This window comes from Lactuca virosa, chromosome 1, assembly GCF_052849685.1.
Source record: "Lactuca virosa cultivar CGN04683 chromosome 1, Lactuca_virosa_CGN04683_v6, whole genome shotgun sequence".
Lineage (NCBI taxonomy): Eukaryota > Viridiplantae > Streptophyta > Magnoliopsida > Asterales > Asteraceae > Lactuca > Lactuca virosa.
In genome coordinates, this window is record NC_136426.1 from 84,711,616 (window position 1) to 84,738,509 (window position 26,894).

Here is a 26,894-nt window from a genome sequence, read left to right on the forward strand (position 1 = left end):
CCTCCATTTCCGTCGAATGACTTGGGTTTCGCAGTCATGAAGTCCTTGTAGGAACACTCCTTTTGATGTCCCTGACTTCCATCTTGTCTTTGTGGGTCGGTTCCACCTCCAGCCCCACCAGCATTCACTTGTACCAATGCTGCAGTCACGGCGACTGTAACTGCTGCCTGGAACATGACGGGGTCGAACTGAGGAGGTGGTGGTGGTGGCGGAGTGTCGTCGTTCCTTCTGATGGGTCTTGGTCGAGGAGGCATCTTGTTCTAGAAACAATCAGGAAGAAGAGGATGGTAAGTCCTCGAGATATAAAAACAAAATATATCTCATCATGATAATGAAAGTATTCTACCGAGCGATAAACACAGAAAGGTTACTAATACAAGTAAGTTATCGCTTAAGGAAGGAGAGGTAGCAACACTTAGAGTGAATCTGTATACTGAGTTTGGTTCTAGCGAAAATACTCCTATAGTATTTTATGTGAGATGACTTTGGTAAGTTTTAGGCCTGTTGTAGCACTATAGTCACTCCCAAACATATGTTGGTCATGTCTCGACTGAATATAGTTGATCAGGCTATATTCACCCTAGACATGATTACATACTGCCCAGGTTTAACCGCAACGTTCCAACATCCAAATACTTTTTGTTTTGGCTCTACTAGTGACACGAATTCTGTTATGTATGCATGCTCGTATACTTTTTATAAAATACTTTATATTTTGAAAGTATACTTTTAGCGTAGAGCACTTAGGCCCCTTAGTGTTTATAGTTGTATACCACGTAAGGTTCGGTATACTAGTTCGCTATAAACAAGGGCTCTGATACCAATCTGTCACACCCCGAAACCGATGGCGGAAACGTTCCGGGGCGGAGGACGTCATGTATAGCATCACAACCAATGAATAACAGCAATCATAGCAACACAACCATTACAGTGAATACTTAAGTAAAAAAAATGTTTACATCAATTCTGAAACTTGTTTGAATTACATCATATAACTTGTATGAATATAACATTAAACTCTTATTGCTTCAAATCTTCAAAAACCCAGCAGGCACCTGTCTACTAATTTCCTGAGAATACAAGCAGTTTAAAAGAGTATCAGCATAAAGTTGGTGAGTTCATAAGCAGTGGTTTGTAGTAAAAAATCGTTGATGTGTTTCGGAAAATATTTGATTAGTTTCAAAAAAATCCGATATTTTCCTTAGTGAAAATGTAGTGTTATCAGTTCTGTAATTAACCATGAATATCTGTATGTTTCTAAGAAAATCCGATATTTTCTTTAGTGAAAATGGTAGCGTTATCGATTTCGTGTAAAACCATGAATGTTCGTTACTGAAAATTGTAGTGATATGCGAAAATACTACCTCATGTGACTAGCTAAAACTAATCATGAAGTGTAAGTATTTTATAGGTGAACCATTGCATAAACGGTTCTGTTTGAAAAACCCTGGCCTTAGCCCGAATACGTAGTGTGTATCAGTTCCATTTAGTAAAAATAGAACTGTTGAAGAGTGTTAAGTTGTAAACTAAAAGTGATTTATACATAATGTGAGTCGTATAACCATGCTTGATATGACTAGAGACCTTTCCAACGTTCTTCAGGCATCGAGTTAAATGACATTTGTACATCTCAGGCGTGCCCGCCTAACTGTAGCTAGCAGTCCAGATGTGGGATTGTCAGTCCCGAATAGATCTATTCACAAATCTCACGCTCTCCCTCCAGGAGACTCTGGTTATACAGTGGTAGGATTTATCCCCGTACACCTAAGGGTACAGTAGTGAAGTAGTGCCTCACAGTATCGTACAATCTACTTTACATGTAGTGTAGTAGCGTTCTACCGTAGTGAAAATCCGAATGTATACCGTATATAATGATAATTACAGTTATGAAAAACCATGATAAAGTGGTGATGTAACTGTAAACTATTTATGTCTTCGTGCATATGTTTAATAGTGAAAGTTTCTGTACTCGTGATGTTTAGAAAAAAATCCCAAACTATACCGATTATAGTTTGCATGTATAGCGAATAGCGTGTCCGGAAAACTATGCAAATTTTTGTGAAAACGTCCCTTATGCTCAACACAGTACAAAAGGGTTAAAGTATGAGATTTGCATAAGTTTTGAAAACGTTTTTGATTAGCTTGTATTCCCCCCTGAAAACATTAAAAATACGGAAAATGTAGGGGTATGAACTCACAGTTGTTGCGTGAAATCGTTGACTGAAAATGAAGATCCTCGAGTTGTTGCACGACACTTAACGAAATCCTATTATCAAATAAATACGTATATGTATCTAAATTAGCGATTTCGTTAAATAAAGTGTCATAAGAACACTTGTGTTCGGTTGAGGAATGTTACCGGGACTTGATCGAATCGAAGAAGGTGAGTTTTCAGTTAAAAACACCACTTAAAAGGTGTTTACGGTCGAAGAGGAGTTTACGGTTCTTGAAGGCTTGGACCATAAACTCAAGAACAGAGTTTACGGTTTCTGAAGGTTGGACCGTAAACTCAAGAACAGGGTTTACGGTTCTTGAAGGTTGGAACGTAAACGCAAGAACAGGGTTTACGGTTCTTGAAGGTGGACCGTAAACTCAAGAAAAATGGTTCTGATTGATGATTTCGAAGAGATAATCGTTTCCAGGCGTTCCCAAGTGACTCTAAACGTGGTTTCTCGATGATTTCCGAAGCTTGAAGGCGTTTTGAGTGTTTACGGTTAGAATTCTTAGAGAGAGAAGGAGAGAGTTTTTGGCCAAAAATGATCTAATGAAGGTGGAGGCATTGTATTTATAGGGGTGAGGTGGGGGGTCCACTCGTTACTGACCGTAAACAGGTTTACGGTCGTAAACGAGTTTACGGCCGTAAACACGTTTACGGTCGTAATCTCATTTAGACCGCAAATGCTTGATTTTTCGAGATATTCGGGTTTCCGCGCGATTTTTGGTTCCAACTCGTAAATAATTTTATTGAATAGATAACTAGATTATTTTCTAAACCAAAAAGTTTGATGGAAAAGTTAACAAATTCGAGATTTTATTAACGAAACTCGCGTAACGGAAACGGACAAGGTTTCGGGTTGTGACAAGTTGGAAACTTTACCCTTAAAAGTGTATTCCCAGTGGGTAGATGAAGTTTGGAGCTTGGATATGAAGGGTGGGAGCTTAATCCATTGAGATGGCTCAATTAGACAGGGGAACTCGGCGAGTCCATAGAAGGACTTGACGAGTTGTTTTGGTTTGTCTCGTTTTATCTTCAAGTAGAACTCGACGAGTTGGTGAAGGGACTAGACGAGTTAAATCGGTAGATCGCGACTGTGAGTAGCCTGGAAACTCGACGAGTCAGGGGGAGACTCGACGAGTTAGATCGCGATTTCAGGATCTAGGACTCGACGAATTGATGGAGCAACTCGACGAGTTGGGTCAACCAGAAGCTTGACTTTGACCCACGCGTTGAATTTGACCAGGGGTAAAATGGTCATTTTACCCTAAGAAGGATTATCAGATTTTGATTAAGTGTTATTCTGAAATTGATAGACGGGGAGTCGTCGGAGCAGCAGTCAGAGATTTCTCACTCGAGTTTTTAGAAGTCAGCCTTACGAGGTAAGCTTCCTTCAGTAGGAACGGGTCTACGACACCAAGGCCGGCCCATATATGTGATATGATAGTAGCTGAGTGTGGGCGAGGCCCGAATCTCATAGCAGCCGAGTGTGGGCGGGGCCCGAATCTCGTAGTATTATTTGAGTATAGTTATGTGACTGTTTGATAGGAGTAGATATACTTATTGTCTGTGTGATACTTGTATTTATATTAGACAACGGAGTGTGGGAGGGACCCGAATCTCCTAGACCGTGGAGTGTGGGCGGGGCCCGAATCTCCTAGAGAGCGGAGTGTAGGCGGGGCCCGAATCTCCTAGACACCGGAGTGTGGGCGGGGCCCGAATCTCCATGAGAGTGGGCAGGGCCCGTATCTCTTAGTTGCATGTTATGTGTATGGTATGTGGTAGTTTGGGGAGACTCACTAAGCTTCGTGCTTACAGTTTTCAGTTTTGGTTTCAGGTACTTCCGGTAGCAAGGGGAAGGGCTCGGGATGATTGCAGTGCACACACCATTTGTTCAGCGTGGGATGTTTTTACTCTGATGTTTTGATATACATTGATATGATGTTTGAGATACTATGACATGTGCTTTGGATAACTATGGTTTTATTAATAATTAAAAACAAAATTTTTGGTCTGTATTTTTGGGATGTTTCACCAACATACAAATGCAAGAGTCACAAAGACAACTAGCATCCTGCACCAAATAGTGAGAAGATTCACACGACTCATGAAATTAGCTAAACCACAAATCAATGCCCCGCAATAGATGCTACCATACTCCTATTGAAACATACAAGGTCCAACCTTAGTGTGCACACTAAATCCAACAATCCCGACCAAAAGTCAACCCAGGTCAACAAGTAAATGATCAAAGTCAAAGTCAACAGCAAGCAATATCTGTTGGGTTATGAGCATTCTAACACTCCTAAGTGTACATGCAACCCTAAATACCTTGGATCTATGTTTTCTCTATTATACATACAATTATGAACATCCAAGGTATTATCCTAATCTAGCATACAAAATAATAAATATAACAAGATAGAATACATACCTCTTTGATGTAGAATGTCTTCATGAAGCTTGAGTGCCTAGTGCCCCAAGTGTGACACCTCAAATGGTTCACACAACACCAAATACACTTGGAATAACTTGAGAGAAACTTGAACACTCCTTGAAATTGTCTAGCCCTCACACTCACACATTAGTGCACGATTTCTTGAGCCATGGGATTCTTTTATATGGTGGCTATTAGGGTTACACCATGTAACTCATAACTTTACCCATTCCTTATGCTCCATGGATTTTAACCTCCATGGAGTATCCATGGGTCACCCCATGGACTTAGTCCAACATAAGGAATCTTGGATCACAAGCCCACATATATAAGAATGAAGGATTTACACAATCAACCCATATATTTAATTAGTCTCCTTTTGATCACTTAATTAATTCCAAATTAATTCTTGATCAATACTAATTAAATAACCTTATTAATATATTAGAACTTATAATATGTTAACCAACCTTAAGTGTTATTTCTCTCATTATAGTCTATCCAAATGCATGATGCCATGCAACCCAAATGGACCATGTCGGGTCGGGTCAAGTCTTACCAATTATAGTTATGGACTTAGACATTAATCCAACAGTCTCCCACTTGGATAAGTCTAAAACTATTATTGCGTATGACTTCAGGAACCAATCAGCAATCGTAGCTCTCAAAAGCTTCTGTCGAACTCTGACCTTGTCGATGAACTCTGACCTTTGTCAATGACTTGTCCATTAGATAAGGGATCATATATTCCTCCATTCTAGATATCATATGGACTGAGACATGGATTATCAATCATTCTCTCTGTCCATATGTTGTTTCCTGATTTCCGATTCATGATGACTGACTGATTGAACAAATCAAATCAGTCCTGGCTTGGCCAAGCACTCACATGTATCATCTTTCAATCATCGAGGGGCCCACAGATATCGCTTTTATCCCGAAGGTAAAAGGAATGGATAAACTTCGACTCATATGGCTTGTTCTACTACTTTTTGAATCATACACAAAGGTACGTTTTATAACATCGAGTTACCAATGCGTTTTCGTGCAATCAATGTATAACCAACTCATAGTAAAAACTCATATCTCTAGGTTTGAAGAATATAAGATATTATCGTCTCATGATCACTCGTGATAAAATCCATGAAGTGATTCAAATGAGCGCGGGTTGAATCCAATACTCAGAACTTATGAGCACTCATGAGTGTTGTAGCACCACTTTGTCCACCAACTTGGACCTCTACAAACCAACCCATGACAGTCTTGATTCATATCTACTTCCAACATATGACCGACTGTGGATGGTTTGAATAACTTAATCATTCAGGAAGAGCGACTTAGTTATTCTGGAAGTCAAAACATGCAAAGTGAAACGCAAGAATAAATGAATCAAATATTGTATCAAACCCTATGAATATAAATAAACACTTTTATTTATCCCATACTGATTACTCATTATTCATTGTTTCGGTTTTATCAACTTTATACTTGAATTTAAAACAATAGTTGTCCCATGCTCCAAGCATGTACACTATGTTTTCTAAACACTAGTCATGCCATACACCAAGTATGCATACTATGTTTGTCTATGATCTTTACTTTGTAAAATAGATCAATTGAACATCACTCCAATGATCCTCTTTTCACAGTCCCAAATCCTTACTGCAAATGCAAGAATTCCAAATTCATGCCATTTACTGAAATCTGTTAGATTCTAAACTTATATGCATTGATCCTCTTAATGATTATGCACGAAGTCAGAAAGACTTGACAACAATCATTACAGAGCATTCCAAAGGAGATCAGCTCCTTGGAAACATCCTTCTTTCATTAAGTTTCCTAATCTTACACAGATTGAATAATTTCTAACTTTGAAACATTTCCATATTCCATTTTGACTATCACTTCTAAACAAGAGTTGCCTCCTTACAGATTATGTCAATATGGTCCTTCCAGAATTAACATTATACTTCCAACTGTCCTTGAGCAACCAATCTTTGGTAAACCTTAGATTGTCCTCGACAATTGCTTAATCATTTTAGTCATATCCAATTCTAGACCTTTTCCCTTCATAATGCCCCAGGCATTTGGAAAATTTTAGAAAGGATGAATATAGCACATGTAATCGATCCTATATCCGAAGCATATGGGACACGATTCATGATGTCTCACATAAAGACTAAACCAGTCTTTTGCTATAATATTTCCATTTCAATTTGCCAAGTTCTCAAAATTCAGATTATGAAAAGGGATGCCGTAATCATAATCGAATTTTAGAACGCAAATAATGGACCCATATATAGAATTTCCTTATGTTGAGCCATTCCAACATGAAATCCATATATATATCCTTGATTAAATACGATTAAAATCTCAATCTAAGCTTTTAGAATTGAAATGAAAGTATAATTTCCTCTCCCTTAATTATAGCAAAACAACTTTTTCAACCCCTGCAACCTCACGAATTGAAACTTTTGTTTTCTATAATTAACATTGCTAACTTGCAACCTTTGTCATAATTATCATGCTCCCACTAACATGATGATTATTAGCATAACACTTATGCTCCCACTAGCTTTGACATGTACTCAGAAATCAGCTGACTTTCTTACCAAAGTTCAGATTTCTGATACTAGATTGTTTTGATAAAACTTTATCAAAATCATACACCTCTCTTAGATAGCTCACATGTGTGTCTAAACAATTTTAGAACTATGAAAAGGGATGTCGTAATCATAGTCTCAATTGTTTATACCTTTGCCACTTCTCACAAGTCCATGTTAGTGTGCCGGTAAACCACACACGCTCCACTAACGACTTTGAGAATGCAAATATCACAATTGCTATCTAGCTAAAATTTACTTAGTGAAAGTGTTTCCTCACCATCATTTTCATGAATCAGAGAGAAACCTTATGACACTTAGATTTAATAGTGTATGTGTTCTTATCCATGTGGATTTGTCAAAACCATAATCACAAGACAAAGTTAGTGACAAATCCAAACTCATATTGATTAAACTTGTGCAATCTTAAATTCTTGCCATTTGGCAGCTCAGGTGCCTGCCATTGCTTCCAAGTAGTTGTGCAACCAATTGAGAACTCTCAGAACTCCTATGCAAAGCCAACTTGAATAGGCACAAAAATTTCAACACGATAGGTTATAAACCTCAAGTCGTGTGCTAGTGAAGGACTTTAGGTTTTATTCTTGATTAAGTCTTGAAACTTTCAAGAGCTTTAAGACTCCCACTGTCCTCTTGACATATAAGACTCCCTTGTCAAATATTCAAGAGATAATGCGGATTCTTTATCAAGACTAACACTTTACACAATTGGCCTAAGTTGGTCTCTGTTTTATCCAAAACATCACAACTTACCAATTTCAAATGTACAAGAGTAGATAACCTTTTACTCTTACATTTGACTAGTGTTAACAAACCCTCTTTAAGATATGTCACTCAAGTTACAATCTTGGAGTATGACTCTAAGAATTGTTTTGGAACGAAGTATGACTCATCTTTTTGATTTAACCATTTCAACAATTCATGACTCCTCTTCTTAGTCATAAGAATGCACTAAGATGACTTTAGAGGACCAATTGTGATATGGTATCTTAATCATTAAGATGATCATAGACATGATACTAAAGTACTCTCCCATCTTTTCAGATTTGAGAAACTTTTATCTTTCTGCCATACTTTGATTCTTCTTATTCGTTCTGTCTCACATTGAAACTTCTCCAATGCTACAGACTTATACTTAAACTTATAAGTATAACCATATTTACTGAACTTAAGTAAATCATGACGAATAGTCTTCTTGATCTTTTGTGGTGGACTTGACCAGTGCACAAGAATGTGTACTCGATCCCTTAGTCCTTTCCTTATTCACATAAGGAATTAGTCTTAATTTTCCAAGCTGAAAATTCTCATTCATCATACTATACAACTTGCATGATTCCAAGTTTCGGTCCAAATGAACCTTGGGTGATGAGAATCTTTCCTTATTTGGTAATATTAGACACTACCACAACCGAAAGAATCAAATCCATTTTTCCAATATTGTTATCAATGGAATCTTATAAGCAACAACTTTTCACAAATGCCATTGTAAGGATACTTAAAATAAATAAAATCAAAACCTTTTTCTTTTATTTTAAAACTTTGCGGAAAAACTTATCCTTACAATCCATATGAAAACCTTGTTGTTATCTATTCCTAAGTAATAGCCCAAAATTCTGATCACCGAACCATGCGATTGAAATCCATCTTCGCGATCAGAATCAGCATGTACTTAATAGAGTTAGACAATGGACTTTACCTGAAGTAGAGCCAAACTTATTGACTTTAACATCCTTAGGTAAATTTGGCAGCTTCGTAACCAATGCCCCTTCCTTTGGCAATAGTTATCTATGGACCCTTGATAATGGGACTATCTCAGACTTTGCCTCTCTCTTTACCATTGGGTCAACCGAGTTGACTATGGCCGATCCCTTTCCATTGGGAAGAGAGAGCTTTACTGGATATCCAATGTCATCATTGTCAATGTCCATAGCGTTTTAGGAAGTTGATCTTAGCAAATAGATAAGATCATTAAGGGTCTTGTCTTAGTCTGTTTTATAGGATTCCCAAAAGAACTCACTATGTGACTTAGAAAGTAGTTGAGCCACCAACTTTCTCAAGACTTTGACACCCAACTCTCCCGGCTTGTCAATATGTGACTACATCTCCAAGATGTGATCACACCTAGACCTTGCCTTGCCAATAGGGCTTGAGTGACCTTAAACTTTTTAGGAACTTGTGGGTTAGGGAGAATAATTGGAGGAGGTGAAAGAAGTATGATATCCATGGGACATCATCTTCATTTAGGAAAGCTTGTTTCAAGAGATTTGGGAAGATCATAAATGTCTAGACCAGCCATCTTTTTGGGAGATATTCAAGATAGTTGATTTAAAGTCCTTAATATGACACCCAATATGAAATATTAAGGCTAGGACCCAACAAACTATTTTATAACTTAGAAGAGGGATGCCGTAATCCAAGCTATAAAATATTTGAAGGTAGGTGAATGACGATTCACCAATTTCCACCATGAAAAACGAAATAATTTATTAGGTTTTAATTGGATTTGAAAGTCCTAGATCTTTGAGATTCATTGAACTGTTCAAAGGCATGTTTCAATCTCGAGTGTGCCCTTCAGGTTTTGTGACTGGGATGCCGAGGATCACAAAACAAGGTGTGAATAACCATGCAAATATACTTGGTACCCTTAATATTTACCCCTTAATCAGTGTGTCGGTTAACCACACACGCTGCACCGATACTATGATAAATATTAAGTCACCCTTTGCCTACCTTGTTAAGTCCAGGTTAGTGTGCCGGTTAACCACACACGCTCCACTAACGACTTAAGCAAAGTGCAAAGTGTAATTTCATGGGTTAGCACCAAATTCACATTTTCCTAAGTAACTAAGATTGGGTATTAATAAGAGTTTAGTTACTTAGTATTTATCATTAATACTTTTAATGAAAGGAGAATTATAGTCCTTGTCCTACCCGTTCGGCTAACGACCCTCCACCAGTCAAGGAAGCGGTGGGTGAGAGTGGACACCCATTAAACTGCCATTTTATAGGCAGTAACCTTATACCCCCCCTTATAGACTGGCTTCGTGAATGAGGCCTACTAACGGTAAGACTGACTTTACTCTTATACATATATATAAATATTATTAACTTATAATATTATAAAGTATAAGGGTTGAATTTTAACTTTTAAAATTCTAAGGGCTAACTTGGAATTAAAGTATTCATAAGTGAAAACTTTTCAAATTCCAAAACTTGAGGGCAAGTTTTGAAACTATTCAAAACTAATTAATTCCATAACTTATGAGTTTAAAGTAGTTTTAATTAAAAAAAAAAAAAAAAAAAAAAAAAAAAAAAAAAAAAAAAAAAAAAAAAAACTCTTCAAGTTCCATAACTTGAGGACAAGTTATGGAAGACTTTAAACTAATTAATAAAAAAAATAACTTTTTTTTATTGTAACTTATGGAACTAATTAAGGTTACACTTTTTTTTTTAATTTAATGAAGAGACTCTTGAACCTCCATAACTTGAGGACAAGTTATGGAGTCATAAAACCATTTAATTAGAACTAGACTCTTCATTTTGTAACCTTTGCCAACTTTTATGAGTTTTATGATTCTTAAATGTGACTTTTCATATAACTTGAGGACAAGTTACAAAAACACACTTTGGAATCAACTCTTAGATTAAAATGGATTGAAAACAACTATTTCACACAACTTTTCTATTAATCTAAGAACCTCATAAGAACAAGATAATTCAAATCATCAATCTTCAAGAAATTAGCATGAACATACAAACTAATACAAATCTTGAAATTATGACAATTATCTTAGAAATTGGATTAGCATGAACATTACCACATCAAAAACAAGTTTACAAAAACATCTTAGGGTAATGTTCCTAGTCCAATTCCAGCCAAAACAATCGAATATATGCATCCAACTCGATTTTTCAGCTACTTTTGCAAGTATAACAAGAAAACAAGCCTAGGCTCTGATACCACTGTTGGTTTATGAGCATTCTAACACTCCTAAGTGTACATGCAACCCTAAATACCTTGGATCTATGTTTTCTCTATTATACATACAATTATAAACATCCAAGGTATTATCCTAATCTAGCATACAAAATAATAAATATAACAAGATAGAATACATACCTCTTTGATGTAGAATGTCTTCATGAAGCTTGAGTGCCTAGTGCCCCAAGTGTGACACCTCAAATGGTTCACACAACACCAAATACACTTGGAATAACTTGAGAGAAACTTGAACACTCCTTGAAATCGTCTAGCCCTCACACTCACACATTAATGCACGATTTCTTGAGCCATGGGATTCTTTTATATGGTGGCTATTAGGGTTACACCATGTAACTCATAACTTTACCCATTCCTTATGCTCCATGGATTTTAACCTCCATGGAGTATCCATGGGTCACCCCATGGACTTAGTCCAACATAAGGAATCTTGGATCACAAGCCCACATATATAAGAATGAATGATTTACACAATCAACCCATATATTTAATTAGTCTCCTTTTGATCACTTAATTAATTCCAAATTAATTCTTGATCAATACTAATTAAATAACCTTATTAATATATTAGAACTTATAATATATTAACCAACCTTAAGTGTTATTTCTCTCATTATAGTCTATCCAAATGCATGATGCCATGCAACCCAAATGGACCATGCCGGGTCGGGTCAAGTCTTACCAATTATAATTATGGACTTAGACATTAATCCAACAATATCAACCATTGAATCTCACGTTGTGGCCATCCCTTGGTCACGTCGTGAGAACACACTCAACCTGATTCCAACTCGCCTCGCTCCAACTTAGCCAAATCGGTCATGGACAACCACTCGTCAAGCATCATGATGTGAACCCTCCTTGGCCACGCCGTGAACATAACAAGACAATATAATCGCATAATCCTCCTTAATCCATTAGGTCACCTTGACTGAACTATGTGAATATTATGTATTTGTGTGCTTAAAGTTTTGCTTGTTATCTGCTTTACTTCCTAGCAAATGGTATCAGAGCTATGGTTGGTGTTCTGTTGATTGAAGATGGCATCTCAGAAATTTGATTTGCAGAAGTTCAATGGTTCGAATGATTTCACTTTATGGAAGGTGAATATTAAGGCTCTTCTGGTTCAACAAGGATGTGAATCGACACTGGGAGGAGAAGCAAAACTGCCAAAAGGACATGAAGGTTGAAAGGAAGGTGGATATTTTAGGAAGAGCACATAGCGCTATTCTATTAAGTTTGACATACGAAGTACTTAGAGAATTTGTAGATTAAACGAGTACATCTGGGATTTGGGAGAAATTGTATGACTAGTATCAGGACAATTCTTTGATGAAAAGGTTGTATCGGAAGCAATGTTTGTATACTCTTAGGATGTCGAAAAGCACCCAAGTGAAGGATCATGTAGATAACTTCAATATGATCATCTTGGACTTACAAGGTGTGAATGTAAGGATTGAAGATGAAGATCAAGCACTTATCCTCTTATGTTCACTGATAAATTCTTATAAGAATTTCGTTGATACCATGTTGTATGGTAGGACAATGATCACTGTGAATGATGTGAAGGATTCATTGATTTCCAAGGAACTGAAAAGAAATGTTTCAGTTGGAGAAGACGTTTTCAGCTTCGGTTTGTTCGCAGGCAGAGGAAGAACATCAGAGAGAGGTGGAGGTAACAAAAGGAAGTCAAGTTTCTAATCTAAAGCCAACATCAAATGTTATAAATACAAGGAAAAGAGGCACTTCAGAAGAGATTTCCCATTGCTGAAGAAAGGGAATAATGGTGTTGAACCAAGCGACAACAATGTTGCTGTTGTTCAAGGACATTCTGATGAAGGGGATGATGGTGAGGTTTTGACAGTATGTAAATCTAGTTCTGCTGATGCTTGGATCCTGGACTCTGGAGCATCTTATCATATGACATGCACTTGTGACTGGTTCGACTCCTTTACAGAGTGGAATGGCACAGTCGAGATGTGTGATGATTGGGTGAGCAGTATTAAGGGTAGTGGCATGGTACAAATCAAGATGCACAATGGTATGGTCAGGAAACTGGATTGTTGGTTTGTCCCGAAACTTCAAAAGAATTATACTTCTCTTGGAACTTTGGCGAATGATGGATTAAAGTATTATAGAGAGGCTGAATAGTTAAGATTATCCAAGGGTGCTCTTGTATTTATGAAGGGAAGAATGAATCCTCATAGGATTTATATTTTGGATGGATGTACGGTTAGGGGAACGGTGACTAGCCACGCCCATCGCCGCTGCCGCTCCGAGTGGCGGCTTCTCTTGTTGCGTCCCTCGGCTGCTGTCTGCCACCGCATGGGTGGCGGTGTTGTACGTGTTAATTACATGTGTAAGGTGCGTTTTCTGTTTAGAGCAACAAGAGAGTGTGTGTTCAGCTATGTGTGGTTGGGCGGATGGCCGGAAGTTGCAAACAACCACCATGGCAGCCAACCATGGTGGCTGCCGCCATATCATCTTCTTCTGCCACCACCAGCCACCGTAAGGAGGTGGCTGTGTGTGTGAATGAACGTATCTCATGAGTTTAATGTTGTATGGATTTCTCTTGGCCAGGAAATGGAAGGAAACTCATCACCACTACCTGTTGCCGTCATTCCGCTACTGCTAGCCACCATCTCCGGTGGCTGTGGGCTTTTTGGTGCATTTGGATTGATGTTTGGAGTGCTTTTGGTGTTGTTTGGGCCTAAGATCATAACCACCACCACCGTGAAGTGTTGGTTGCCGCCGTGAACCACCGCCAACCACCACTACCCGAGGTAGTAGTGGGTGGCACCCGACTTATTAGACTTTAATTAATGTAAAAACTTAACTATTGGATTAATTGGTTTGTGTTTTGGTTGGAAACCCTAATTAGGGTTTAGAAAACCCTAATTTTGGGAATGTGTGTTTTGGATTTGTCGGGACCCGCGTTGGACCGTGGGATTTGGAATTTTGAATTACGCCCGACCACATTGTATGTTTGGTTTAGCGGAGTCGTGGACTTAATGGATTAAGTCCTTAATGGATTGAGTCCTTAATGGTTTAAGTAAGAACACTTAACCCTAATCGTCATTTTATGTGAAAAACCTTAATTAGGTTTGGGTTCTTGTTGGGCCATTTCTTGGACTAAGTTTTTGTGGGCTTTCGTGGGCCAATTGTGAACATGTTTATGGACTAAGGAAATTATTGGGCTTTAGGATAAGGCCCATTGGAAAGGCTTAGGCCCAATTTGGAAAATTTGGCCATAATTGGGCCATAATTGGGCCTTGATGATTATGAGATATTGGACCATCGGAATGCCAAATGTTTGGACTAGAATAAATGGTTGGGCCTTAAGATATGACCATGTAGATGTTTGGGCCCAATTTGGAAAATTGGGCCATATGTTAGGCCTTGGTTGATTATTTGGCTTTTGGGCCTTCAGAGTGTGAGTTTGGGCCTTAGTTTTGAACCAAGCTAGGTTAGGGGGTAAAATGGTCCTTTTACCCCAACCATGGACTTATGGTTATGTATTGGAACCCAATTATTAATTGGGTGTTATTTTGATGTTGACAGTTAGGGAATCTGTCAACCAGCAGCTGGAGTTTTATCCTTTGGACTTCAGCAGTGCGAGGTAAGTCTCCTCACCATACCAATGGGTCTAAGGCACCAAGTCCGACCCATTTTATGATATGTGGATTGCTAGATTGATTATGTGTTGTAGATCTGACATTTGTATGGAAGACCCCCTCAGGGGGGGGGGGGGTTCCGTGGAAGTAGATTAAGACCATGTGGGGGTTCCCATGATATTTGGTGTAAGACCTTGGAGGGTTTCCATGACATCCTAGTATGTTTGTATGTTTAGCTTGTATGATATTTCTTTGGTTAGCTAAGACCATGTAGGGGTTCCCATGGCAATTAGTTATATGTAGTATGCTAGTTGATTGTATGGTATTTGGTATGCTAGTTGTCTTTGTGATACTTGCGTGGAAGACCCCCGGGGGGGGGGGGGGGGTTCCCGAGACAGTTGGATATAAGACCATGTGGGGGTTCCTATGGCATTCCAGGTTAAGACCATGTGGGGGATCCCATGCCAGTGGGCTAAGACCATGAAGGGGTTCCTATGGCACCCAGTGTAAGACCTTGGAGGGTTTCCAGGGCATCCTTGTATGTATGGTTTATATGGCAGGTAATTGAGACCATGTGGGGGTTCCCATGGTAGTGGGCTAAGACCATGAGGGGGTTCCTATGTCACCCGGAGTAAGACCTTGGAGGGTGTCCACGACTTCCCTATATGTTTATATGCATGGCTTGTGTAGTTGATATGATTTATGTGATTATGTGTAAAAGACCTTGGAGGCTTTCCATGGCATCCTTATATGTATGTGCATTGTTTATGCGATTGATATGGTTTATGTGATTATGTGGGGTATGCTCTGGGGAACTCGCTAAGCTTCGTGCTTACAGTTTTGTTTATGGTTTCAGGTATCATTGGTTTTGAAAGGAAGGGCCTGACTTGATCGCAGCGCACACACCCGTGTTTTCCGCATTATGTGATTTTGGGATGTAACTCTGATAAATGTTTTTATTAATCAATGTTTTAATGGTTGGATTTAAATGATATTTGTGTTTGAACTATAATAAAAATGAAAATTTTTACCCTGGATTTTGGGTCGTTACACTTGACAAGTATCATCTGATTTCCTAACATTAAGCAAAATAAAAAGTAGTTAGAAATACTAAACATTAACAAGATGAAAAGAAGTGATAATCCTAATCTTCAAGTGTTCTTCATATGTTCTTCAAAGCTCCAAAATCTCCAAAGAAAGTCCCTCAAATCTGGTCTAATCTCAAAAGTGACCCAAAAGTCCTCACCAAACTACCCTCAAATAGCCATCAAACATAAAAACCAAAAGATGCCCATGTACAAGCCACATGACCCCATGAGTTGTTGTGTAAATTCTCACACGGCCTCGTGAGGTGTGCTAATCAAGAATTTACATATTGTCTCTCTTTCCTTTGTGGTATTCTTTGTCTTCTAGCTTTGACTATTGTTGATTGATTATAAGACCCCATTTGCCACATCACTTAGTCCATATTAAATAAATATAAGCCCAAAGACTCCATGACCCAAATATCATCAAAAGATTCATCAATTTCTTAGCCCATCTGACTCCATCTTCTAATCCACCAAGTCAAAGTTTCTTCTAAATAATCTTCATAGTAAGCTCCATTGACATTAGTCTTCAATCCAATTGTATTTGATAGGCCCCAACAATCCCGATCATCCGCTCGTGCTTCGTTTGTCTTCTGAATCTCAACCGCTCCATGCTGCAATTTTCTAAATATCTGCAATTAAGAACAAAAGCTAGAAAGTACCCGGCACGGATATAAAATAACAAAAGGGAAAATACGCATGAAATTTAACTAAAAATAGAATAAAATGTGCTTAAATAAACTATAAAAAGAAGTAAGTAACATGCACCTATCAAGTGATATTTCACTCCAGATAAATTTCTTGTTGGTTGATCTCTTACAATTGAGATCAAGTTCTTTTCGGTTGGAATATAGATTTTAGATATTTAGGTTTACAAAAGTTAAGAATACCCTGATACCATGTTACCGTTGATAGTCGATTGATTGAACAACATGACGTCGAGCTAAAGGCTTGGAATTGTATGAGAAACTCTGAAATTGTAAGAGAAACTAAACAATAGATACAATACTATGAATATTGTGAATATAATATAAGCTATATAAATTAATATGGTAGATTAACTCTCTCTTCTAGGGCGTTGCCGGTATTAGATGATCTAATTTAGATCAATATATCAGCCGTGCCAATAAAAAAAACTTAAATATGGTTAGAAACACATATATACATATATTGTCTGAAATTGTTGACATGGATATCAAACTGTAGGAGAAATGACGTTGAAGACAAATATAACAGGAAAGTTTCTTGTACATCAACACAGAATTTTACTAATCACAATCTTGCAAAATTACAAAGTTCTGGACATACTTATACAAACACATGAATAGGTGCAACCCTTTGTAACCATTGCACCTTTTCAATAACCATTGTACATTTTCAATCCAACCAACACACCTCTTTAATACTGGTAGTTATTTCATGAAATAACTAACTATAACTAACAACTAATAACCACCATAACTACCAACTAACAACCTTTAAAAATTACCAAACTAACCTTATACAAGTCTAGCTTATATTTCAACACAAAATCTAACCACAACATAGCTAACAACCAACAATAATCAACACACTAATTACACAATAGTTATCTCGATCGATTCACAGGAACTTGAAGAAGCTGGTTGAATCCTGGCAGAAGAAAAACAACAATTGGGTATCAGACTTTTTGGTAATGCATGCCACTTATCAATGTAAGCCATAGATTCCTGATCTAAGTTAGGAAGTTTGCGCGCTTTTAAGATCTCCAAGATCTTTTTGGATTTACCAAGCACCAGAGCTGCAGTTCGGATGCTATCTTCCCTTTTCTCAATTGCATCCACATGGCACCGTAGAGTTATGACACGAGGTAAGTTGGCAAAGCAAGCGCACAACAGATCTGCGATTATGGCTGATATAAATTCAAAAAGTTCCTCATCTGTTGGCCAGTTTTCTTGCTGATTGCAGTGAAGCAGTATGGTTTGACTGATCCTGTACATTGAACTCGCAGCAATGAAGTTACGACGTGAGTGATCTAGACTTACATTCTTCCTTGCCTTGACCTGTATCACAATTTTTGCTGCTTCATCACCCAACCATTGAAGAATCTCCTCTGAGGTTTTTCCTTTACGAGCCTTGCTTTGAAGATCAATTTGTAGCCACCTGCAGTATACTTCAACATCGGTCCACACATGTCCAGCTGCTTTTCTTGCCTTTACCAACTCACCATTTGTATTGAGGCTTTCTTCGATATGTCTTACAAATTCGATGCCTTCACTCATACTGGCAAGTAACCTCTTGGCTTGGCCGTTTTCAATGTTGGGAAGGGAAAGGGCAATGGCTGTTAAAGTTACAGCTACTAGGCTCCAGCAGTTGTGGATTTCTTCTGGATGTAAAGGTGGGACTTGCTCATTGTCAAACTCAATTACTCCATAAAATCCTGTAGACTTGTTGAGAAGCTCCAGAAGATTCCTTGGCTCTTTCTCTTTAGACTCGTGAATAATTCGAGTTATAGACTTGAAGGACTTTCTTAATATTTTCTTTGAAAGCTTGGCCTCCGCTTCAGTTTGTAGGACATAACCAGTATATTCTTCCGTATCTGGTATCACATTGGTATTAGATGCATTTGGTTCTTCCTTAAACCTTTTCAACAATGACTTGCAGAAATAGCAACAACAAGAGAATAGGATCAGAAAAGATGTGGGAATGAGACATATTGTTTTACATATAACCACAACCATTATCTGAAACGCTACACAAAAGTTCAAAATCATGTTTTTGATGTGATGGAGAAGCTTCTTGCAATGGCGGCTTGGGATACCTGAACCCACATGGTTGCGTTTCCATATCTCTAGTGTGTGGGTCCAATATTTCTCAACTCTGAAGACGTTTAGATGGTTCTTGGTCCATTTCTTGGATATGTCGAAATGACTGATGGAAGTCAAACATCTTAAAATAGGTGCGATACTGCCTACTATTATCCCAACTGACTGCATCATAACAACTAATTTCATTGACCACTTATATTCTGATTTCTCAAACTTTTCCAACCGGGAATTGGAAACATATGTAAAGTAATACAATCCACCATCCAGGAAAAAATAAACCAAACTGCAAGCAAGGGATAAGCATATAACCCCAAAAGCAGATGAAATCGGTGAACAAGCAACTGCAAATTGGGGGTTACCAGTCTCTGCCATCATCCAATACTTTGTAACATAACGTTTGAGTCTCTTTCTGGAGAAGTTTATATCTTGATGACTTGAAGCCAATCTGTGCAGCTCCTTGTAGCGATGTTGTAAGATTTTTCTAGATGCAGGAATTGTCAAAGCTACCGAAAATGACCATGGAAGGGAACATATCAGCATAAACATTTGTAGCTTGATTATGTGATCCTGTATGAAAAGTAAAATACCATACCCGAGCAAATCATCTATGGTACTATACTGGAGCCAAACATTTACAGTGATGGTGATCATGAGTATACCAAACGCTATCATATTCATTAGAAGCTCATTGAGATCCATTAGCCCTAAAGAAGGGAGAAAGTTACCTACCATGGCGACCAAGAACATAATGCTGATAGTCTTACTCACAGACATGTCGGTGTTTAGGTCCACTGGTAGCTTCATTGCAATTCCTATCAGTGTGAGGGAAGCTGCATTGATTGTGAAAAATCTGCATGGAAACCAGAGCTTCCGTTTTCTAAAGCCTTGGACAGCATCGGCTGCCATTGCAAAAGTGCAAACAAGAGATGCTAGAAAAACATAAAATCCCACCCAAGGCATGGCATCCTCCGGATATATCGGCCCTGTCATCTTGCTAGACTTGAGAAATAAAGATATAGTTTGATCTTGTAGAACAAGCGCTAACAGATCAATGCTTGATATATATATATATATATATATATATATATATATATATATATATATATATATATATATATATATATATATATATATATATATATATATATATATATAAAAGTTCCAGGAATCAGTGATCAATACTTTTAGTTTTGAATACAAATACAACGCGAGTATGTTATGTTACACCCGCTTTTCTTCTCAATTATGTGGAATTATTGCTGTGAGAAAGTGTTTGAAAGCAGAGTTTTTCTGTTTAAGAAACACATAGGCCCACCACCATTTTTTCACGGGCCTAAAGATTCCTCAGACCACCTTAATTTCCACATGTCCAGTTTTTCCTGGTTATCAAGTTGTCGGCAATTATTGGCGCTGTAATTGTATGATGTGTTAGTACTTTAATGTATGGTAGTAGGATCTTGAGGAAGTAAGCTAGACTGTATGACTTGTGTGCTACGAAAACTTGGTCAAATGCATTTGCGCCCTTTCTATATGGTTGTTTTATACTTCTATTTAAGCATTAGGTTATAGCCGTTACATAAGTAATTGAAATAATAAAATAGAACAACTACAACCAGTAAAATAAATGAAAATTGATATATGGAAAATTAGAAAATTAAGTTGTAATAAATATATATGAAAAAATATAACAAATTAAAAAAAATAAAGTTTGTTTTACCAATAATAATAAAGTTGTTTATTAATAGTAGTATAATCCATGTTATTTTTTTGAATATTTAGTTAAAGAAAAGAATTTTAATTAAAAAATGATCAGAATATTTATAGTTAAGCATAATTCATGTACAATCAGTAAGCAGTCATCACTTCGTGGTCGTGGACTCGTGGTATATGCTAGACAGGAAAGAGTCCCCAATGGCCGTTCCTGTGCTTCATACAGTTATTGTTTCCTCATTCTTAAGGCCAACTCAATTCTCCGTCTGCTATTTGGTTCATTTCTTTTTGGGGAAAAATACAATAAATCATAGAAATGACATTGATATATATCGAATTAAACATGATGGTAATGTAATAACCATGCATAAAGAAAAAACAATAAATTATAAATTAAATGATAAATGAAATGTAATTTACAATAATTAAGACATGCTATAGAAATAAAAATCTATAAATTATTTAAAAATTTCTAAAAACTACTTTATAATCAACATACCATTATTATTTTTTCTATAAATATCACATAAATAGTTATTATTTTTTCTATAAATATCACATAAATAGTTACGTACATATTTCCTATATAATTATAATTGATCTTTTATGATTATATATACTATTTTAAAGTTAATTTTAATTGATTTTTATAATGGTTAAATCCTATTGGATGAAACTTCTAGATTTAAATTTGGTAGCTTATATTAAAACTCCCATAAAAACATTCAAAAGTGGTAAATGATTGTAACCAATGCAATGTACTGAAAACCGGATCAACCAAAGTAGTAAAAAAAAAAACCTCAAAATATGATGAGCCATGGAATCGGCCATATTATGGTTTGTTGAGGATAATAAATCTAAGTACCTTAGAATATCTTTCTATTTTTCCTAGCAAAACGAATAATCATAAAAGCAAACACAACATATGATGGAGAAAAATAACCCATAACTAATAAGATTAACAAATCTAAAAAAAAGTCTCAAACTTTTTTCAAAAGTTTCAATAAAGTCTTAAAAGTTTTTTTTGAACAGAAAAGTCCCAATATTTTGATGTTTTGCCTAAATTAACGAAAAAATCATTGTTTATATTTGAACAGTAAATGATAGATTATATGATTTTTTCAAAATATTGCGATTTTTCTGTTCAAAATTTTTTTTAGGACTTTATTGAAACTTTTGAAAAAAGTTTGAGACTTTCCGAGATTAGTAATATTAACAAATAAGTAATCGCATGATGGAAACATAATTACACAACAAAAATTATTTTAGTGACAGTCTAGGACACCAAAAAAATGACTATTTTACTAAATACTTCATGTGTTTTATATTGTTTTTAAAATAAACACTGTTTTATTTACTATTCCTTTTCTAAAACTAAATGAGCAAATAATACAAACAAAAAATAATGAATAACATGAATCTGGTCAACATGACTCTAGTGCTGATGAGGATAATTGAAATTGCTTAGCTTAAGCTTTCAACATGACTATTGTGTAATGCAAATGCTTAGTTGGTTATTATTATTATTTGCAGAAAATTAACGTGTATAAGTAGTTCCAAACATAGTCTCCGTTCCCAGTTTCCATTTGAATGATCTAGAGAAAGTTCTACAATGTTAATATTGTGATTAAAATTTGTTGAATCATGAGTATGAGAAATAACGGTTACATCAGAAGATTACTATAAGCATCACTTGCTACAAGAATAGAAAGAAATAAAAAGATTATTGTTCTTTGATAGCAGAATGTTATAATAACTATAATCGAAATAAATAAAAAACTTATTGTTCAGCAATCTCACATCCATTTCCTCATATTTCACATATCACACTCCAACTTCTTCCTCTTTGAGATACTCTTCAAATTCTTATTCTTGAGTCAGATTTGATTCATGTAGACCCCTTAGCACCAAAGGACCAAAATAAATTATCATCAAATATGTTTCATTAATTTTAATAATGAGGTCCCAAGATTACTAAATTAGTAAATTTCTTACCTTTCCTTCCCTTTTTATGAGAAGCATATGTGTCACTTTTATAAAAAAACGCAAATAGTTTTGTTTTCTATGATAAGAACTTGAATCTAAATCGTTTTCCTTGTTATTCTGCCATAGTTCAATATCATTAACCAAACCACATTATTAAATCGATCATATCACAACCCATAAAGAAACAACAATTTCGTAATCAAATATTTGAGATAAGATAAAGGATCGAAGAACTCCCATCAAAATGGTTAATGGTAAGGAGATGAAGATAAAAGATCAAGAAGAATTCAAAGTTGAAACCCTAGAAACAAAATCAACATACCATTTAGGTTTTGTGTTAGCTCCTACGTAGGGTTTTTCCAGGAGTATGATCGGAGTAGAGCAGCGTTTTCTTTCAATTGCGACGAACCTGGAAAATGGCTACTTATTTGAACTCAATAACTCTGATTATGCAGATTATCTATGGGCATATTGAAGTAAAATTATTCGAACTCGTAGCTAAAATACTAACCTGCCAAGCATCGATTGTTTGTTAGAACTCTTGAAGCCATTAATCAGTTTGAGAGAGAACGATGGTGGAGTTGCCCTCATATAATACTACTGAGAAATCAATTTTTAGGAAAAAGTAGAGGGCAATCAAAGATTTCTAGGGATTTGAGAATTTTAAAATTTGAATCAATATTTAGTTTCCAAAATAAAGAATCGAAATCGGAGAAGACAGACAACGTGATTTTATGGAATCACAAACATACTGAATTCCTAATCATGTTTATTTTTATTTAACCGCATGTATTGATGATCTCTTGCTATTTACGGGAAACAAACAGCTAATTTTAAGGGAGCTAGTTAATAATTTGAATTGAAATTGAAGCACGTGGCAGAAGCATGTTGTAGAAAGATGCCATGTGGTGAAATGGCCATTAAATCGACACGCCACATAGAAAAACTATTCTTTTATTAATAAGGGTACATTGTTTTTTTTTTTTTTAAACGACAAATACAAATATTATAATCTACTCCTAAATTAACACCTAATACCACTTATGTCTATCACGGGACTTGACCCTCGACCTCAAAGAGAGATGACACCACCTGATACCGCTGGGCTAGAAACTCTTTGATCTTTGATAAGAAGGGTAAATTGTTAACCAAGTAAATGATGTATGTTTAAAGTTTAAACTTTAAAGTAGTGTTGTGTATATAGTTTTTTCTTTTTTAGACCATTGGGTGTGATATCCTATTTTATCATATTTTTAGTCTGTATATCGGCATCATATTATTTTTATTTTACCCTTCCATACCCCACAAAACCGATAGGAAATGGTTTTATCACATATCTTATCATATTTTTTAAATTAGATGTTAAAATGTAAACAAATATATCAATAATAAATTATATTTGTAAGGAATTAAAAACCATAAATTTTGATATATATATATATATATATATATATATATATATATATATATATATATATATATATATATATATATATAAAGAATTAATAGAATTTAAAAAGATAAAAACAAAAGATGCGGTAAGATGGACTCATGTGTGGTGGACTCCGCACCACCGCACACCCAGTCGGTGTGGTGTTCACTTCAGTACCACAATATCATGTCATCCACTGTGGTGTGCGATTTGCTACATTCTGAAAGATGTTAGTGAATAAATCATTTGAATATTATTATTATTATTATTATTATTGTTATTTTTGTTATTATTTTCTCTAAAATCTAATATTGTGAACATTGAAAAAGAAATTAGGTGATAGTGCTTTTTGTTGAGGCTGTGAAAAATGAAAAAAGAAAAAAAAGTAAGAGTAATATTGTAATATGGTTGTTCTTAATAATATAAAGCGACTACACTATCACTAGCTTGTTAAGTTATTATTATTGTATTATTATATATGATAAAAAAAACTATGAATAGTAAAGTTTTGAGTTTTATATTTTGGCCATAATATTTTTGTATGTTGGAAGATTTGATTTCTGTGTAGGAAATAAATTATAAAAGTTGTCTTTCTAATTTACAGAAAAGGTATATACATGATTTTTTTACAGGGTCCATGATTTAAAAAATACTCTATGGATTATAGACTTTAGCCACAAGACTTTTGTATATTGTCATGTTTGATTCTTTTGTAGAACATAAATTACAAATCTGTCCTGTAATTTACAAAATAGGTCCTTATGCAGATTTTTTTTACAACAAATAGTCCATGTGTTTAACATATTTACTCTCTATAATTTTTGGGTTTCATATGATCACATAACATATTTTTATATTGACAAGTTTTGGTCTCTTTGGGTTATAGACTTTAGCCACAAGATTTTCGTGTATTGACATATTTAGTCTCTATAAATTTTGGGTCTCATACTTTGACCACGTAACATATTTGTATATTGACAGGTTTTGATCCCAAGAACTTTTGGGTTTAAGATTTTGGCCACAAAATATTAATATGTTGACAGGTTTGGTCCCTGTGTAGAAAACCAATTAAAAAATGTTACTGTAATTTACAAAAAAAAAAAGTCGTTGTGAAGTTTTTTTTTAATAGAAACGGTCTATATGTTTAAGATTTTTGTATGTTGGCGAGTTTGTTCCCTTTTGGAAAAAATTACAAAAATATCCTTGTAATTTACAGAAAAGGTCATTGCGCGGTTTGTTTTACAGAAGTTGTACATATGTTTAAAACAATTACAAAAATGATCTCTGTCTAATAGAAAATTTACGCCCCACAAAACGGGGATAATATCACCCCTACTTTATTCTAATTCTCAATTATACTTTTGCCACTAACTTGTTTTCAAACCAAAAAGTCAGTGTTGCATTAATTGCAAATCGTACAAAAAAAAATAGAATTCATCGCATGAAATTAGTAGAAGAATAGGCCATAATAACCAAATAAGTTAGGGATATATACAGTAAAGTTCCAATATTTTCATCGATTTGACAAGAAAGTCCTAAACTTTATTTTTTTGACAGTAAAGTTCAAATTACCGGCAGTTTTTGACACTTTTACCCCTTTTTCCAGTTAGTCGGTAATTAGGACTTTTGTGTCAAAAAAAATAAAGTTTAGGACTTTCTTGTCAAATCGTCAATTAGGACTTTACTGTCAAAAAAATAAAGTTTAGGACATTCTTGTCAAATCGTTGAAAATATTGGGACTTTAGTGTATTTTCGTAACCCAAGAACTTTTAATTGTGACTTTTGTTGCAGCACCACTGTTTTTTCTTACCATCATCATCTTTACCCTGGCATAATCACGATCAGGAGAAACATATGAGAAATGGTGAAAATACTTGTAAAACTTTCTTCTTGCGTCGCAACCAAATCTTGAACTAAAAAGTGGGGACAGATTATACAAACACAAACAACACATGCCTAGTCAAAAAGGTGTGAACTATTGAGAAGGGAAAGAAGGGCAATTTCGTTTTTTTTTTCAGTTTCTTATTTCTCCATTTTTGGGACTGCAAAAAGTCAACACAACTCTGGTTCTTTCTTTCTTTCTTGATTATCTCAATTTTTTTCAATGTCGGTTTGTTGAGATTAAAAAAACGATTTAACAAGAAGCAAACATTAAGGATTTCAATAGGATCTAGCTGACAAGAGAAGGTTTCAATAACTCTTATGCTTAAAGAGTATCATACCATTAAATTTCTAACTAAAAAAGTGGATATATACACTAAAGTCTCAATATTTTCAAAGATTTGACAAAAAAGTCCTAAACTTTATTTTTTTGACAGTAAAGTACTAATTGACGACTTGACAAAAAATGCCTAAACTTTATTTTTTTTGAAAAAAAAGTCTTAATTACCGGCAAACCGGAAAAAAAGGGTAAAAGTGTCAAAAACTGCCGGTAATTTGGACTTTACTGTCAAAAAAATAAAGTTTAGGACTTTCTTGTCAAATCGATGAAAATATTGGGACTTTACTGTATATATCCCAATAAGTTAGTTTATTTGTTAAAGTTCTATAGGTTTTTATGGTTGCTAACCTAGCTTAAAAACAAGTTTTTTTAAAAAAATACTCCGACTCATGTTCAACGAGGTTACTGGACTTTTTAAAAATTCTCCAAAATCTATTATTTATTATTTATTAAAAATCTGAGAGGATATTTGTTTCATCTTTTAATGGTTTCATTAAGAGACAACCTATGAACCGATTAAATGATCAAATTCAAAGTGTTTGGTTGGTTTTATTTTATCCTCTTAGTGAGTGTGGGTCCATTCTAAACCATTATACATGAAGGTGTGTTGGAGTGATAGTTTCTCATTTCATTGGTTGAGTGATATTTCGTTCCAGACAAATTAATGTACATAACAGAAAATTTGATGTCAAATGTAAGAGGTTAACCAACCAGAAAAATTATGATAAACTCTGTAACGTCTCATTTTCATGACCAAAAATTT

At 35.5% G+C, this 26,894-nt stretch overlaps 1 protein-coding gene and 1 long non-coding RNA gene across 2 annotated transcripts; both read right to left on the reverse strand.

Annotated features, from left to right (window-relative positions):
- Positions 1–17,552: 17,552 nt before the first annotated feature.
- Positions 17,553–19,772, reverse strand: LOC145116280 (uncharacterized). The gene has a single exon (XM_079052634.1). It carries the CDS (start codon positions 19,770–19,772, stop codon positions 17,553–17,555), a length of 2,220 nt encoding a protein of 739 aa, XP_078908760.1.
- Positions 19,773–22,159: 2,387 nt separating this feature from the next.
- LOC145105472 (uncharacterized) lies at positions 22,160–23,271 on the reverse strand. Its single transcript, XR_013707322.1, has 3 exons — positions 22,990–23,271; positions 22,801–22,887; positions 22,160–22,392 (listed from the first exon to the last, which is right to left on the reverse strand). It is a non-coding gene; the product is annotated as an uncharacterized LOC145105472 (long non-coding RNA).
- Between the last annotated feature and the right edge of the window lie 3,623 nt (positions 23,272–26,894).